Source organism: Gobius niger (assembly GCF_951799975.1).
Source record: "Gobius niger genome assembly, chromosome: 8".
Classification (NCBI taxonomy): domain Eukaryota; kingdom Metazoa; phylum Chordata; class Actinopteri; order Gobiiformes; family Gobiidae; genus Gobius; species Gobius niger.
The window spans coordinates 17125188-17139691 of record NC_136859.1 but is presented as its reverse complement, the minus strand read 5'-3'; the positions used below and the strand labels follow the sequence as shown (position 1 = coordinate 17139691).

Below are 14504 nucleotides of genomic sequence, written 5' to 3'. Positions count from 1 at the left end.
GAACAAAGTATGAAAATATAAACATCTTTTCCCTTTAGCAAAACATGGAGATGTTAAGGCATGCGGAGCCTGAAGATAAATCTTGTGCTAGTTCAGTTCAAAGGTCCCATGAAATGAGAAATGGCTTGTGTCCCTGTTTTGTACAATATTCATCCAACGCTTCAAAAATGTTGCATATCGTATTTTTGCAGATAAAAATCCCTTTGTCACCTATTAAAGTGTCTAGTTTTCAATGGCTTATTGTACAACTAGGCTGAAAAATATCAACGTAGGTGCTTGTGGGATGATCCAGCCAACCCTGCGGACACCTGGGATAAAATAAGTCTCAAGATAAAACATTAGAGACTGCTGCCACATTAATACTGCTCCCCGTGTCAAACACACAAACATAGAAAATACAGTCACTTCGTGGGACCTTTTCACAAAACAATTGCAAAATTTCCTCAAACGCTTTTAGCTCATCATTACAGCATCACATTAGGACAAACCAGAAGGACGCCTCTCACGCTGATTTGTCATTGCAAACAGAACCAATAAATAACACTGTGGATTAATACTGTTACTCAGTCACTTTTAACACTTCGGTCTACAGCAGGTCAGCCTTTATCACTCAACTGTCTGCCATACTCTACACTACGCACTGTACAAGATGCAAATTCAACAGCATTTCGACCGACTGTTTCTTAGGGTACACAGCAGTGCGGGCCTTTACAAACTACATTCAAAGTCAGGGAATGTATAAACTGTACTACAAGTTCAAAAACAGAGAAAAGGGAGATTGGAAGAGTTCGCTGCAGACAGCCGTTCACGGTTGGTCGGCTGAAGGTAAAGGAAAGGCACTTGTTGGTATTCGTTTTGAACAGGGCCTGCAGCGGAGAAAGCATAACATTCACAGACTCGCTCAACCAGGGTTTCTTTGGTAGTAAATCTAGTGTACAGCGCGTTATGTAAGAGTGCTGTTTTGGTATTAGAAAGTACAGAGTCCTATGTTTGTTACACGGTTAGTCATTTTAAATAATGACCGCGTGGCAACTTTCTCTTTGCGAGTTAAAAGCGATGAAGATTAAATACTTCCAGTTGATTGTCAACCACTAATAATTTCCCCAAAAGTGGAAATACGCATTAAATAAATTAGACTCGCTGCTTCTACGCACAAAGCACTTAGATGACAATAAAATAAGACTGTTGATAACGGACAATTAATGTGTCACTAATTATCAAAAACACACAAACAAAACATTAGGGTCAAGTATAGGAGGTAAGTTATTTTCCATTAGCCCTTGGACTGAAATAGATGAACTCATTGGGGGAAGGGAGGGTCTATGAGCCACATGCTCCACTGACAAGAAGAAACTAAATCATTTGGGCTTTCCTCTGTCCTCATTTGAAGAATTTAATTGTCCTCCTTGACATTCAAAGACTCTGACTGGAGCTGCTTCAGATAAAGTGTGGTGAACACTTGTCTGTTGTGTAAGCAGGAGGACAGGTTATTGCGTAATGCAGTTCTCCCCCATGTCCTGTGCATAGCGGTCCAAGATCACATTGCGAAGTTCCTCCACATCTCGCCGGAGCTGTTGAGCTTCAGCTAGTTTCTTCTGCAGCACCTCAGGACAGGTCCAGTCCTCATCCTGCTCAGACGATGGTGCAGGGGCTAAAGACAGGAAACAATAAGAAACACTCCGACGAGAATGCTTATATATATCTGCTGCAACTCTTACTTTGGAGGCCAAGGAGCAGCGAGAGGTTTGGGTCCTGTCCCCGTGCACGCTGGGTTAAGATGCTGCAGAGTGAGCGAAGGTCGCTGAGACAGGAGGCAAGCTCTGAGTGGAGGCGGTGGGTGAGGCGGGCGCTGGCCGGCTGCAGGCTGCAGGCAGAGGGATCCCTGAGCTCAGGCTCATTCAACTGCTCCTGGAGGCTCAGATTCTGCTCCATCAGCTCCTGGTTGTGGGCTGACAGCTGTGATACAACAGTGAATACAGAGGTTCATACAGACAACTGACAGAGGAACAAGGACAGATTACTTTGATTAGTTACTCACTTCTTTCATGGCTGTGCGGAGCTCCAACAAACTCTGCTCTTTGGCCAGAACGTCTTCTCTAAGGGCCTGGGAGCAGCTCTCTTCTTGGGACATCTGCTCTTCCAAAGACTGCACACAAACCTCAGTGTGAAACAACATAATATAAAGTAAAGATTTTATAGGCATGAAATTAATACCTGGATCTGAGAGCCAAGCTGTTGCATCATGTGGTGTTGCTTCTCAATCACCTTAAAAATAGAGCACATTATAAAAGTTACAAAGAATCCCATGACCATCGATTGAAACCTGAGAGCGGCTGAGAGCTTATTTAAAGAATGAAAAAAATAAAAATAAAGAAAAATAAATCATTAAATATTCCAATTCGCTTTTGGCTGTTTGACACCGACAATGCAAAGCTTTTTATGTTCGCACTTATACTTCCTTTAAGTCACAGGAGTAAAAATGAATACAACAGAACACAGACAAAGCACAAACCGTTTTCAGTCTTTGCTGCTCTTCTCTCAGGGCGCCATTCTCCCCGCGGAGTTTATCAAAATCCAGAGTAGGGAGCCGTGCCCCATCCTCGAGGCCCTGCCGCACACGCTGCTGCATACTAACAAGGACACACACATGATGTCACTTTGTGCACAAGTGAAAAAAGTGTGCGGATGTGGTTTCAGGCCAGTCGTGCTTACTCTGTAATCGTGGTTAACAGGTCTCTCTCTCTGCGTTTCTGCTCTTCTAAATGGGTGTCTTTTTCTCGTAGCTGAGAGTGTGTTGCTTCAACACGGTTTTCCATGACTTTAACTCTTTCTTGGAGCTCAGTTGCAGTTTGCTCAGCTTCTTGGAGCTGAAATGACACAAACCACACAGTACACGTTAGAACTGTATTTGAAATGCTCGCTCTAGAGGAAGTGAAGCCGATCAATCTTCACCTGCTTGTTCTGGTTCTGGTAGTCCTCCAGTGTGGGTAAGTCGGCCAGATACCGCTCCAGAGTTTCAATTCTCTGCTGGTTCTCCCTCTTCAGCTCTGCTTCCTTTTGACATTTTTTCTTGAGAGTATTGATGTGTTTGTCTCGACTACGAATCTGGTGCAAAAAATACAACCAAATAAATGAGAAATGTCTTGAAAATGAATCAAAGATGTTATTATATTTTTGTCTTTTCAAATGAAAGTGGTGACATTTGCTTTGTAGGTGTTGCAATGTGCACAAACCCTCTCTTCCTGTTTCTTCATTTCCTCTGTGTGCCTTTCAATAGTTTCCTTCAGACTTTCAGTGAGGCGGCATGTTTCTGCCTCCACAGCCCCAAGTCTGCGCTCTGCCTCTACCTTTTCCAAAGCAGCACAGTCTGTGCGCTCTGCAAACTGTGCCCTGAGAAATGCATTCTCCCTTTGAGCCTCCTGAGATTACATAATACAAATATAATCATCATTTTACATTTTGATTTTGTAAAAAAACTGAAGACTTTTTCGTACTAACCTGTAGCCTCAGCATTAACATGTCTCCATAGGACGTACCCCGACCAAGAAGGGCACCATGGACCTGGAGTTCACTCTCCCGTAGTCTCTGTTCCAACTGGGCCATGTGCTGCTTTTGTCTGTATCACAAATACACAACACTGTTATCACATACTGCATGGGTCTGCAGAGCGCCGTGAGCATAGATCTACAGAATATTAAGTAAGTAAATGACTTGCCGTTCTATGACAAGCTCCTTCTCCTTCAGTAAACTCTCACTGGCTTTAACAAGAGCATCCCACTTGCCAGACTCTGAGTGCACAGTTGAAGAGTACAAAGACGGGTACTGACCAACTCCACCTCCCAGTAACTGTGGCAAGACAAACAGATGTGTGTGATGGTTACAAAGGGCCACAGCACCAGTGGAATCTGCTGCAAATGAATGTCATGTATCTAAAAAATCATAAGTTTCTTTTAAATCTATAAACTGAGAGCATCAACAATTGTTTTGATTTGTTTAAAAACTGGCAAATTCAGCAGCTGCAGCTCACTGACCTCTCACTTGTTTCCTTTTCCCTTTGGGTGGAGATCCAACACATAAATGTTTGATTTTCCACCCAGAGGTGATATCACATGAGCATGACCAACAATACAATACTCTATAACTTATTGAAGTTATTAAAGAAGGGAAAATCTTACCTGCATTTGCTCGACTTGTAGTCGCAGACTGTCCAGTTGGTGCTTTTGTTGCTGTTGCTGCCAGCTGGACAGTTCACTACAGCGCTCTTGTCGCAGTGGTTCATATCCCTTAGCAGTCGAGTGCTCCCGCAGCAGAGTCTGAGTCTGAAGGCCCAATGGGTTGCCGTAGACAGAAGAGGACGCCGTAGCACAGGCCTGTCCGACTCGATTAGCAGATTCTTGAGTGCTGGGGATCCCGGGGCGTGCCTCCGGTAGTACCTTATAGCTGTGTTCCATTGCTCCTCTGTACACATCAGACACAGTGTCTGCACTGTCTCTAATCCCAGCGGGCTGTAACCGAAACCTGACATCCGACGAAAGCCCCGCGAGCAGCGCAGACTGGTTCAGAGTGGGCTCCACTGCAGGGGTGTCAAAGCGCTGGCCCTCGTCCACACGAGTGTGATCGGAGGGGAACAGTGAGTGGTCTAGCCCATTGACCAGGCTTCTGTAGCGACTTAGGCAGTCCGACTTGGGCACCACAGACTCGGCTACAACACTGAGAGGCAGGTCCAAGTTTGGTGAAGATGCAGATTTGGACAAAGATGAAGATTTTGAGGTAGAACCACTGGGGGTTCGTGAGCCAGATGAAAACCTGCGAGGATCTGAAGAAAATCCCTCGTCCTGGAGTCCAGACTGGGACTTTGAGGCCGGCGCTCCGGCCGTGGATGGCATGACATGTGCAGTGGGAATGGGGACCTGACTGCGAATCGGCTGAAAGGATGGACTGCTGCTAGAACTGCAGAAATCTGAAAAAGACACAATATTTAGAGATTGTCTACTTAATAAACTATGAAGTACTCATGCCATTTGTGTATGTGAATCTCTGCAGGTCATTTGTGTATTTGCGTGTCATGATACCAAGATTTTTTTTCATTGTCCTACTTCGGGTATTAAGCCGTCACCACGGAGTAAATGAAAATGCTATATTTAACCTCATGCAGGAATGAATTTAGATTAGGTCTTTAAATGTGGTCAACATAAGATCACGTCATCACCTCACACCCCAAACAAATCAAGTCACAATCAGGTGCAGAAATGCCAACATTACTTCTACCCAAGTCAAAAGTTACATAACAGCATTACCTGAGAAACCTGCTGAAGTGCAGAAACCTGTAATTCACTCCGAGCCAACAAGCATGTAATTAGGAAGAGCATTTTGACTATCTCCTGCAGCACACTTCCAATCATAACAAGAGACGATCGTGTGCATTTCTGGGCAGCCCAAAATCTGACAGATCAACAAACCCACGCTCCTGTCCTCGAACAGCCGATGTGGTCCGTGCCGAGCTCTGAGCAAACGTACACGAAGAGGCAGACACAGGAAAGGTTAGGGGTATTTATAGACCCCCTCTCAAGTTACAGAGTGATCTGTGGACACGCTTATTTAGGCACCTTGCCCCTCCCATCCCTGTCACACACAACATGGGCCGTCAAAGTCAACAAGTGAATGGGAGACTTCAATAAATATTTTATTTCCAAGCTCTAACACGCAAGATGAAATAAATAGAATTAAAAAATGTATTTGAATGAGCAAATGGCAAAGGGTTTCTGGGATTCAAACAGGCAAGAACAAGTCTTAGCTACACTGCTGCAAAAACACACAACAAATGTTGGGTTTAAGACATTCCTGTCAATGCAAAGTGTTTAATAACTACTATGTGAGGATTATGAAGCAATACATAAAGAAACTCAAACTCAGTTTAGAAATAACACTGAAATCAAAGGTTTAAAAGCCCTAATCTAACTAAATATGCTTTATCATCTCTAGCTGCTCATTACAGTGGCTTAGTTCGGGGTAATTGTTAGGTTGCCTAGCATCCCTGTCAGTTAAAGTACCGCTGCCAACACCAGCAGGCCTCTCATCAACAAAATTGAGTTTTTAAAACGGTCTGCGTGAAGAAATCCATCTGAACATTACTAACACACATTAAAGCAAACAACAATCAGTCATGCGGACGAAGCAGTGTTACTGGATTAAAATAACAAACAAGGAAGTGTAGTTGATAGGTAGGAAGTTGTAAAATGTATGCATGTATCAAGGCCTGTTTCCACTTAACAGAGTCTTTGTACCCCATGTTCCTAATTGGCCGATAAACCAAGCCAGAGCCGTAGAGCCTAAGAGCTTATTTGTCTGGACTTTAATCTGCCCCTAAAAGTCTGCAGGGGACCCAGAGTGTACCATAAACATGTTACCTACTCTATAAATACCAATCATCAAAACAGATGTGAAGACCTCACAGTTAATGTGTAGAATAACAGCTTTGGTTGGAGTGAAGCTATAAAGGTGCAAATATGTATTAGGATGTTATAAATACTCCTTACCTTCTGTACTGTCAGACACTGAAGTGCCAATACCAGTATCCCCACTGTCTGAAGTCCCAGGACGACGGCCAAAGCGGCTTTGAAACTTTTCTGACACAGCTGGCGTTTGCCACTCCATGTCAGCAAACAAAGCTACAGTTTTTAAGAAAGAAATTGAATAAATTCATCATTTTAATACAACTAAATCAATTGTTTTCTGAAAAATTACACAAATAATATTACCTGCTGAATTTGAATCAATATATTTCTGAGATGTTGTCATTCCATAGAGACACTCATCTAGCATCATGCAAAAACAAAAACAAAGTCAACAATACATTTGGCACTGTTGAAATTTCATTTTATAGGTTAATGACAACATGTGTAAGCTCAATTCAAGTAGTAACCATAAACTCTGAAGTGGAGGACCCTTTTCACTGCAAAAGCGAATATGTTAAGCTGAGTGAAACAAGCTTATTTGTCTTTTAACACGACATAAACATCCTTCTGGCCTTCCGTAAGTTGTAACAAAAATAACAACATGAACACACGCGGCACAGTTACATAATATGTGCAGGAACATTTTATTTACCCTGATGGCGAACTAGAAGTAGGAGAACCATAACATTAAATCATATTTCACGAAGATACATTAAAAAGGGCCATCAATCGGACTTATTAAATAACAAGGAGTTAAAAAAAAAAAACAGCACAAGCCACAGCCACAGCATATCCTTTGTAGCAGCTTCGTCAGTTGTAACAGCCACGAGCATAATGCGCGAAATTTTAAACTGATAAATTTGATCGATCCTACCGCATCCTTTTCCACTTCAAAGCGTTAATCGACCTATTTTGCTGAAAGATGCTATGCTGCTCCGTTAACCGAGTAGAATAATCCATGACAAATCCGTTTCTCGAACATGCTAACAGCTAAAAAGCTAGCGCTACGTTGCTGCTTGTTTAGAAACAAAAGTTATCACAGACCTTTAAATCTAACCGTTCAAATTTTCGGGAATGGTATTGTATTAACAATTTATATTAATTTGACAGAAGACCTACCTTTTGGTGTGCAAAGACAGAGGATGCAGCAAATCTCGGTTACAGACTGGTAACACAATCCGTACCATCCGCTGTTGTTCCGCCGCTCGCCTCGACAACTGCGTGCGCTGGTGGACAGAGATGCAGCAGACAGTCATCGCAGAGCACATAGACACTGCTCCAGAACGCCCATAGCAACTGCTGTCCGGCCGCTACCCGTTTGGTGCAGACGCCATCTTGTGACAGTAGGATGTGCAAAATAATTAACGGAATTAAGCATTTCAGTAAAGTAAACTCAAAACGCATTGGCTACAATGTTAATAGGCATGAATGAATGAACGAATCCCATGTGCGTTCATTAACATGCTCTGTCCGGACAAAATAAACAAAACAAAAAAACAAAACAGGTCAGGATAACCTGAGTCAGACTGAATATAAAACTGAAAATCATGAATGAATGTAAGTTACTGAACGTAAACATTCCTTGTTATATGTTTACATGTACATGTATGTATATTTATTGATTTATGTATTTATTTGGTGCATATATATTATTCACATCTTGCTATATTTAAATAATTCGTAGTTGATGTATTCGTTCATATTTTCACACATACACTTGAGCCTTCGTTGTGTTCTGTACAGGGCTGCCAGGTTGAAGATGCGATCTGATCTGATTTAGGAGGACAACCATTGATGAGACAAGGATTCGGCTGATTAACCTGAAACCTGTAGAATTGATTGAGTAAATGTTAGTAAGTAGATCGGAAACTCATAATTTTGCCACCACGAGTTCGATGGATCCTACACTGTTTTTCGTATTAAGTAATTTTCCTTGTGGTCGTTTTTTAGCCTGAAAACTGCGGACCTGATCTGGCAACCGCAGTTTTGCAGAGGGGGCAGTGTTCAAGTCTGGAAGGCATTAGCGAAATAGCTGTCAACAAACTCACATAGGTAGTATTTTTTACATATATTCAATGGATAGCTTATGACACATGTCTTTTTACGTCGAGGAAACAGGTAAGTTAAATATATCATCTTATTGTATAAAAATTATTGCAACATGAACGTCATGTGAAGTAAATATTTTGTTTAGCTAGCTATATGATGCGCTAACGCCAGCTACATGGAAAACGCAGGTCCATATGCACAAGAGGTGCAGACAGTGTTGTTGGATATACACTCTTATAAACAGCTAGCCTCTCAAAGAAAAACATTTTGTAATGTCTGGCGCAGCAGCATTTGATTTTAATTTTGACAAGGCTCCAAAGTAGCAAAATTTAGCCAACTAGCAGTAGCTAACAAAGTTGCCTTCTTGGACTGGGTCAATAGTTCCTTTCAAGGAAGTGAGGGATGTATTATTGTTATTAAAACTTTCACGAGCATGCATATTATCATTATCAATATATAGTAAATTCATAACCGTATTCCAAAACATTGTGCTCTAATATCACTGTTATTGACACACATGAGATATTAAGTCAGTATGCGTAGTAATATATCTTCGTTTTCTATTCCAGTTTCAAAGGACACTTTGCAAATGTTGCCTAATATATGATCCCAGGTTTCCCAAAGTGATTTTGTGTAGAGACCATGACTGCTGTCAACATTACCAGAGACATTATCCACCGGCAGATCAGGGTGTGTATACATTTACTCAAAATAACATTTTATTCGTAAGTCACAAGTTGCTCAATCATCAGAGACGCTGTTATTTTTTAGGATAAAAAAGCATCCAATTTCCAAAGACTCTATCATGTGACGGATCCGTTCATTAAGAGACTTGGACTTGAGACTGAACTGCAGGTAAGCTTTTAAATAAATACTGTACTAGTGTTAGTGTAAAGATTCTTATTTAAACTAAAAGCGTCCTTTGTTTGTAGGGTCACACTGGCTGTGTGAACTGTTTGGAGTGGAATGAACGTGGCGAGTAAGCCTGTCTTCTTTGTTTTGCTAAAGCTTTAATCAGAAGTACAACACACATCAAGCACTCTGTTGTTCTTAAAGCTGGGGTACCTGATTTTTCCCACACAAACTTTGACATTTTTTTCATTCTGCCCAAACTCGTTTCTAGCACTCACAATCCCTCCTGCATGTCCTCATTGTTCTAGCAAATTGTTTATATGCACGTTTCAAGCCCCTGTACAGCTCTTTGAGCAGTGGAAAAGTGGAAAAGGGGTGACCACCCCTAAAAAAATCATTCATTTAGAGTGGGAAAATCTATCTTCTATCGCTCAATAAATAATTAGGTGAAGACAATTTAACAATATCTGTCTTTTGCTGTGTTTATATTTATAACTAACCCTGAGGTGGTAAAAACAAATTTACTTTTCAGCAACAAAAGATCAGGCACCCCAGCTTTAAGACAGAGTTTGTAAACTCCAGTACCATTTTACAGTGCAAGGTTTAAGTGTCACCCACTTTGTTACAATCAAAACAATTTAAGCATTTAGCACACACCACAACTGGAAGTTCTTCAGCACAGGTTACATATTACAAACCAAATAGCTCAGCCTCTTTCTTTTTTTCCCCAGCCTTCTGGCTTCGGGCTCCGATGATCAACATGCTATCATCTGGGACCCATTCAAACACAAGAAGCTCACAACTATGCACACTGGACATGCCGCAAACATATTCTCTGTAAAGGTGAAGAATACAAAATCATAAAATCCTTCTCAAATCAAGGATTGTGTTCATTTTATACAGCCCAGCAATTTTTTTTAAAGACCAGAATCTAAGAATTTTTGGGTCTTTATTTTTTCTCTGTACAGTTCCTTCCTCATTCTGGTGACAGGATTTTGGTGACAGGTGCTGCGGACACGAAAGTTCATGTGCATGACCTGACTGTGAAGGAAACTATCCACATGTTTTCTGATCATACAAACCGAGTCAAACGCATTGCCACTGCTCCCATGTGGCCCAACACCTTCTGGAGTGCTGCAGAAGATGGCATCATTAGGTAGAAAACACAAAATAGCCTATTACATAGTTGTTCATTTCCTCAGCATGATGCCTAAAAATGTATTTAATATTTTCAGACAGTATGATCTGAGGGAGAGCAGCAAACATTCAGAGGTTCTCATTGACTTGACAGAGTTCTGCGGTCAGCTGGTGGAAGCTAAATGTTTAGCTGTTAATCCACGGGACAACAACTATCTGGCAGTGGGGGCTAATGGGCCATTTGTGCGCCTCTATGACATCCGAATGATTCACAATTATAGGTTTGGTTGGTTTCATTACTTTTGGTCAACAGCATTGATATTAGAGGTTTAAACTTTTTCCTTCCTCATTCTTACACAGAAAATCTATGGTTCAGAACACATCTGCTGCTGTTCACACATTTTGTGACAGAAAAAAACCCATTCCAGAGGGAGCAGGACAGTATTATGTTGCAGGTCAATATATGGACCTGTGTGATGGGATTTGAGTTCTAACTAGTATCTTTGCTAGTATTCAAGTTATTGCACAAGTAACATTTGTATTTCTGTATACCAGGTCATTTACCTGTTAAACTACCCGACTACAATAACCGCCTCAGGGTCCTGGTAGCAACATATGTCACATTCAGTCCGGACGGCACTGAGCTGCTTGTCAACATGGGTGGTGAACAGGTAACACTTGTAAAACTCATAAAATATTTGGGGGGAAATTCTAAAATAAAGTTTTTTTCCCCCTCCTTTTCCTCTCAGGTGTATTTGTTTGACCTCACATTTAAACAGAAACCTTACACCTTCTTTCTTCAAAAGACGTACCAGCCTTCAACAGGTACAGTTTTTGCTTTTTGTGCTTGTGTAACTGATGGTAAGTTCATTCACTTTTCTCAACAATATCTTCTGTATAGATTTACAGAATGGCAGGACGACTAATGGTGTATCTAATGGTATTCACCTGCCAACAAGCCATATCCTATTTTCTGGAAACGAGAATTATGCTAGGTAACTTGTTATTGTTTTTTAACCTGAAGAAGCACCATTTATTAAATGCAAATATTTTGTAGTTCAGAGCTTCCCCCTCACTTGGAGAAAATAAAGCAACAAGCAAATGATGCTTTTTCACGGCAGCAGTGGACGCAGGCCATCCAGTTGTACAGTTTAGGTATTCATCAAGCCAGTTGCAATGCAATGTTGTATGGTAACCGAGCTGCGGCCTACATGAAACGCAAGTGGTAGGCCTTTAATTCACATTGCCCGTTCTCATGTTTTCCTTCCAAAGTTAACTGCTCTTTGTGTTTCAATAAGGGATGGTGACCATTATGATGCTCTCAGGGACTGCTTGAAGGCTCTGACGCTAAACCCTGCCCATCTTAAAGCTCACTTTAGGCTGGCGAGATGTCTGTTTGAGCTCAAGTATGTGTCTGAGGCTCTGGAGTGTCTGGATGACTTTAAAGGGAAATTTCCAGAGCAGGCTCACAGTAGTGCATGTGATGCCCTTGATAAGGACATTAAAGCTGCTTTATTTGCAAAAAATGAATCAGGTGAGAATGAAAAAAAATTATTACCGTAGTACGTTAACTATTGCCTTTTCAATCCACAGAAGATAAAAAGGCCAACAGCTCTATTCGTTTCCACTCGTTCAGCCGAAAAGAATCAATTCCAGAAGATGAGATCGTGTTGAGAGAGCACAGTCTGGACTACAAACACCGATATTGTGGTCACTGCAATACAACCACCGACATCAAGGAGGCCAACTTTTTTGGAAGGCATGTTCTTGGCATTCTACACACATGTCACTAGAGGGCAGTAAATTACTTGGTATGGTACTTTGTAACTGCTTTGTTGTTGTTATACTGATACATAACAATGGATAGTGCTCAGTGCTCAGTTAAAAATAAAATATTGATAAGTACTGATTATTCAAATTCGGGGATTGATGCATCTTAATTTGTGTGTTCTACTTTTTAGCAAGGGCCAGTACATTGTGAGTGGCTCAGATGATGGTTCTTTCTTCATTTGGGAGAAAGAAACCACTAACTTGGTGAGGATCCTGCAGGGTGACGAGTCAATAGTCAATTGTTTACAGCCACACCCCAGCTACTGCTTCCTTGCCACCAGTGGGATTGACCCTGTTGTTCGGTTATGGACTCCCAGACCTGAGGTACATCTTCAACAGGAATACCAAAAATGCACTGAGTGAATAAGAGCATTGTAGAAAATGGTAGTCTTATATATGTGATGTTAATTCATTTGCATCCTTTAACCCAGATGGAGTGTGAAAACGTCCGTATAGTGACGGATATGGAGAGTGCGGCTCAGGCCAACCAGCGGCGTATGAATGCCGATCCTTTGGAAGTAATGCTGCTGCACATGGGCTACCGCATCACAGGACTTCGAGGGGTCGGCCCCGATGGCTCTGACGATGAAAGCAGCTCAGATGGACAAGTGCAATGTCGGCCAAGTTAAACAAACGGCAGCCGTCCACAGAAGATGTAGACACTAAAAGGCAGTGTTTGAAGCGTTTGATTTGTGAATTCCCTAATCATTGAGTGAAAGGTGTGTCACATCTCTCTGCACTATGCATCAGCCTCCCTCGTCTGAAGAGAGGAGTCTACTGGGGAAAGTAATTCACATGGTGTACACTAAGCAGCCATCTCACTCATTTAATGCACCAACAGCACCCCAGTCGTTCTCTGCACCTTTGTACAAGGGGTCGGTGAAGAGGAGCACTTCCCACATCACTATGAGGGGGGAGTTCATCACCTATTTGCTCTGGTTTATGTTTGCGAGATGCAGTTCCTAAGTTGGCTGCAGCATTTGGTGACCTATTTTCTGGTCAAAGCCACAGTTATCCGGCCCCCATGTAGGATCTGCTGACAAAGTTGACAGCTTGTGAATGCATTATCTCCGCTTTTGTGTTGAAGCTGAAAGTCACAGTTGAGTGCCCACAGATCTAAAAAAAAAAGAAAAAAAGGCTGCAAACCCACATGATCCGTTATGATCGATCTGGTTATATTTTACTTGTCACAGAAATGTAATTGTTGTCACCAAACGTTGCCATGAAGTGTTTTGATGAACTTTCCGTTAAACTTTGAGCAAATAGTTTTCTACCAAAGGTTATCGCCGCATTCTGGCCAAGGATTTACTTTTACTTTGCTTCCTGTAACATAATTTTGGCCTACAGGGCATATCTTTAATTATGAGGTCAAAATGTTGAAATGAGCAACATGAAACGTGGGAATGATCGCATTTTTTTATTTACAAAGAATATTTGTTTTAAACAAGCAACAAAAAACAGTAATGAATTACTGGGCAAAATGCTTCTGTTGGTCGGGAGATACAAATACAAATTATATAATTTAACAACTGTGTTCTAAGGGTTTGGTCATGATGAGGTTTCTGTTTTGCTTTGGCACAAATGACTTGAGCCAAAAGAACAGAAAGCCGCCCGTCCATCGCTTGCTTTTGTACCGAGTGAGTCTTAAAACATGCAACACTAGGGTTTCTCAAGTTTACTTTGTATATTCATTACATTTTCTTTGAGATTCTTATTTCATAGACTTTGTTGTAAACAAAGAAAATAAAAATATATTGAACACATGCTGGTTGGCATGATGAAACTGTTGGTAAAATTATTGCATGAACGTTGCTTTATAATTTGCACTCAGTTTGCCGACTTCTAGGTTAAACTGGCAAGAACCAGATCGATAAAGTGTCAATAACATTCACACTGATATCAATCTGAGATCACTCCAGTTTTCTTTCTAATGGGTAGGCCATTATCAAAGAGCGTTTCAAAATAATGAGGGTGCCCCAAACTGTGGAACAATTTCTCACTTTCATCATTGCTTTTAGTTCCTTTTAGTTGTACAAAATATCCTAACACGATGCTGATATCGATAGTAACTAAATAGTATTATTGGGTAAGTATAAAGAGAACTTCCTAAAGGATAAATCTTTGTAACATTTCTATGGGTTTCTGTTGAAATGGTTCAGATTATTTTCCTACAATATTATT

The 14504-nt window shown here is 41.3% G+C and overlaps 2 protein-coding genes across 2 annotated transcripts; one reads left to right on the top strand and one right to left on the bottom strand.

The window, feature by feature from the left end:
* Positions 1-37: 37 nt before the first annotated feature.
* On the bottom strand, positions 38-7697 carry cep85 (centrosomal protein 85). Its single transcript, XM_079562007.1, has 14 exons — positions 7575-7697; positions 6759-6815; positions 6537-6668; positions 4176-4960; positions 3716-3846; positions 3499-3616; positions 3234-3419; positions 2953-3105; positions 2713-2867; positions 2513-2630; positions 2215-2265; positions 2039-2146; positions 1719-1956; positions 38-1651 (listed from the first exon to the last, which is right to left on the bottom strand). The coding sequence occupies exons 2-14, from the start codon at positions 6796-6798 to the stop codon at positions 1488-1490; spliced, it is 2379 nt and encodes a 792-aa protein (XP_079418133.1). The 5' UTR covers positions 6799-6815; positions 7575-7697; the 3' UTR covers positions 38-1487.
* A 727-nt stretch (positions 7698-8424) lies between these two features.
* wdtc1 (WD and tetratricopeptide repeats 1) lies at positions 8425-14087 on the top strand. Its single transcript, XM_079561160.1, has 16 exons — positions 8425-8573; positions 9074-9194; positions 9276-9359; positions 9437-9483; positions 10088-10199; positions 10325-10512; positions 10592-10774; positions 10854-10948; positions 11049-11164; positions 11243-11318; positions 11395-11488; positions 11551-11718; positions 11792-12027; positions 12087-12252; positions 12455-12647; positions 12755-14087. Exons 2-16 carry the CDS (start codon positions 9147-9149, stop codon positions 12950-12952), a joined length of 2004 nt encoding a protein of 667 aa, XP_079417286.1. The 5' UTR covers positions 8425-8573; positions 9074-9146; the 3' UTR covers positions 12953-14087.
* Positions 14088-14504: the final 417 nt, after the last annotated feature.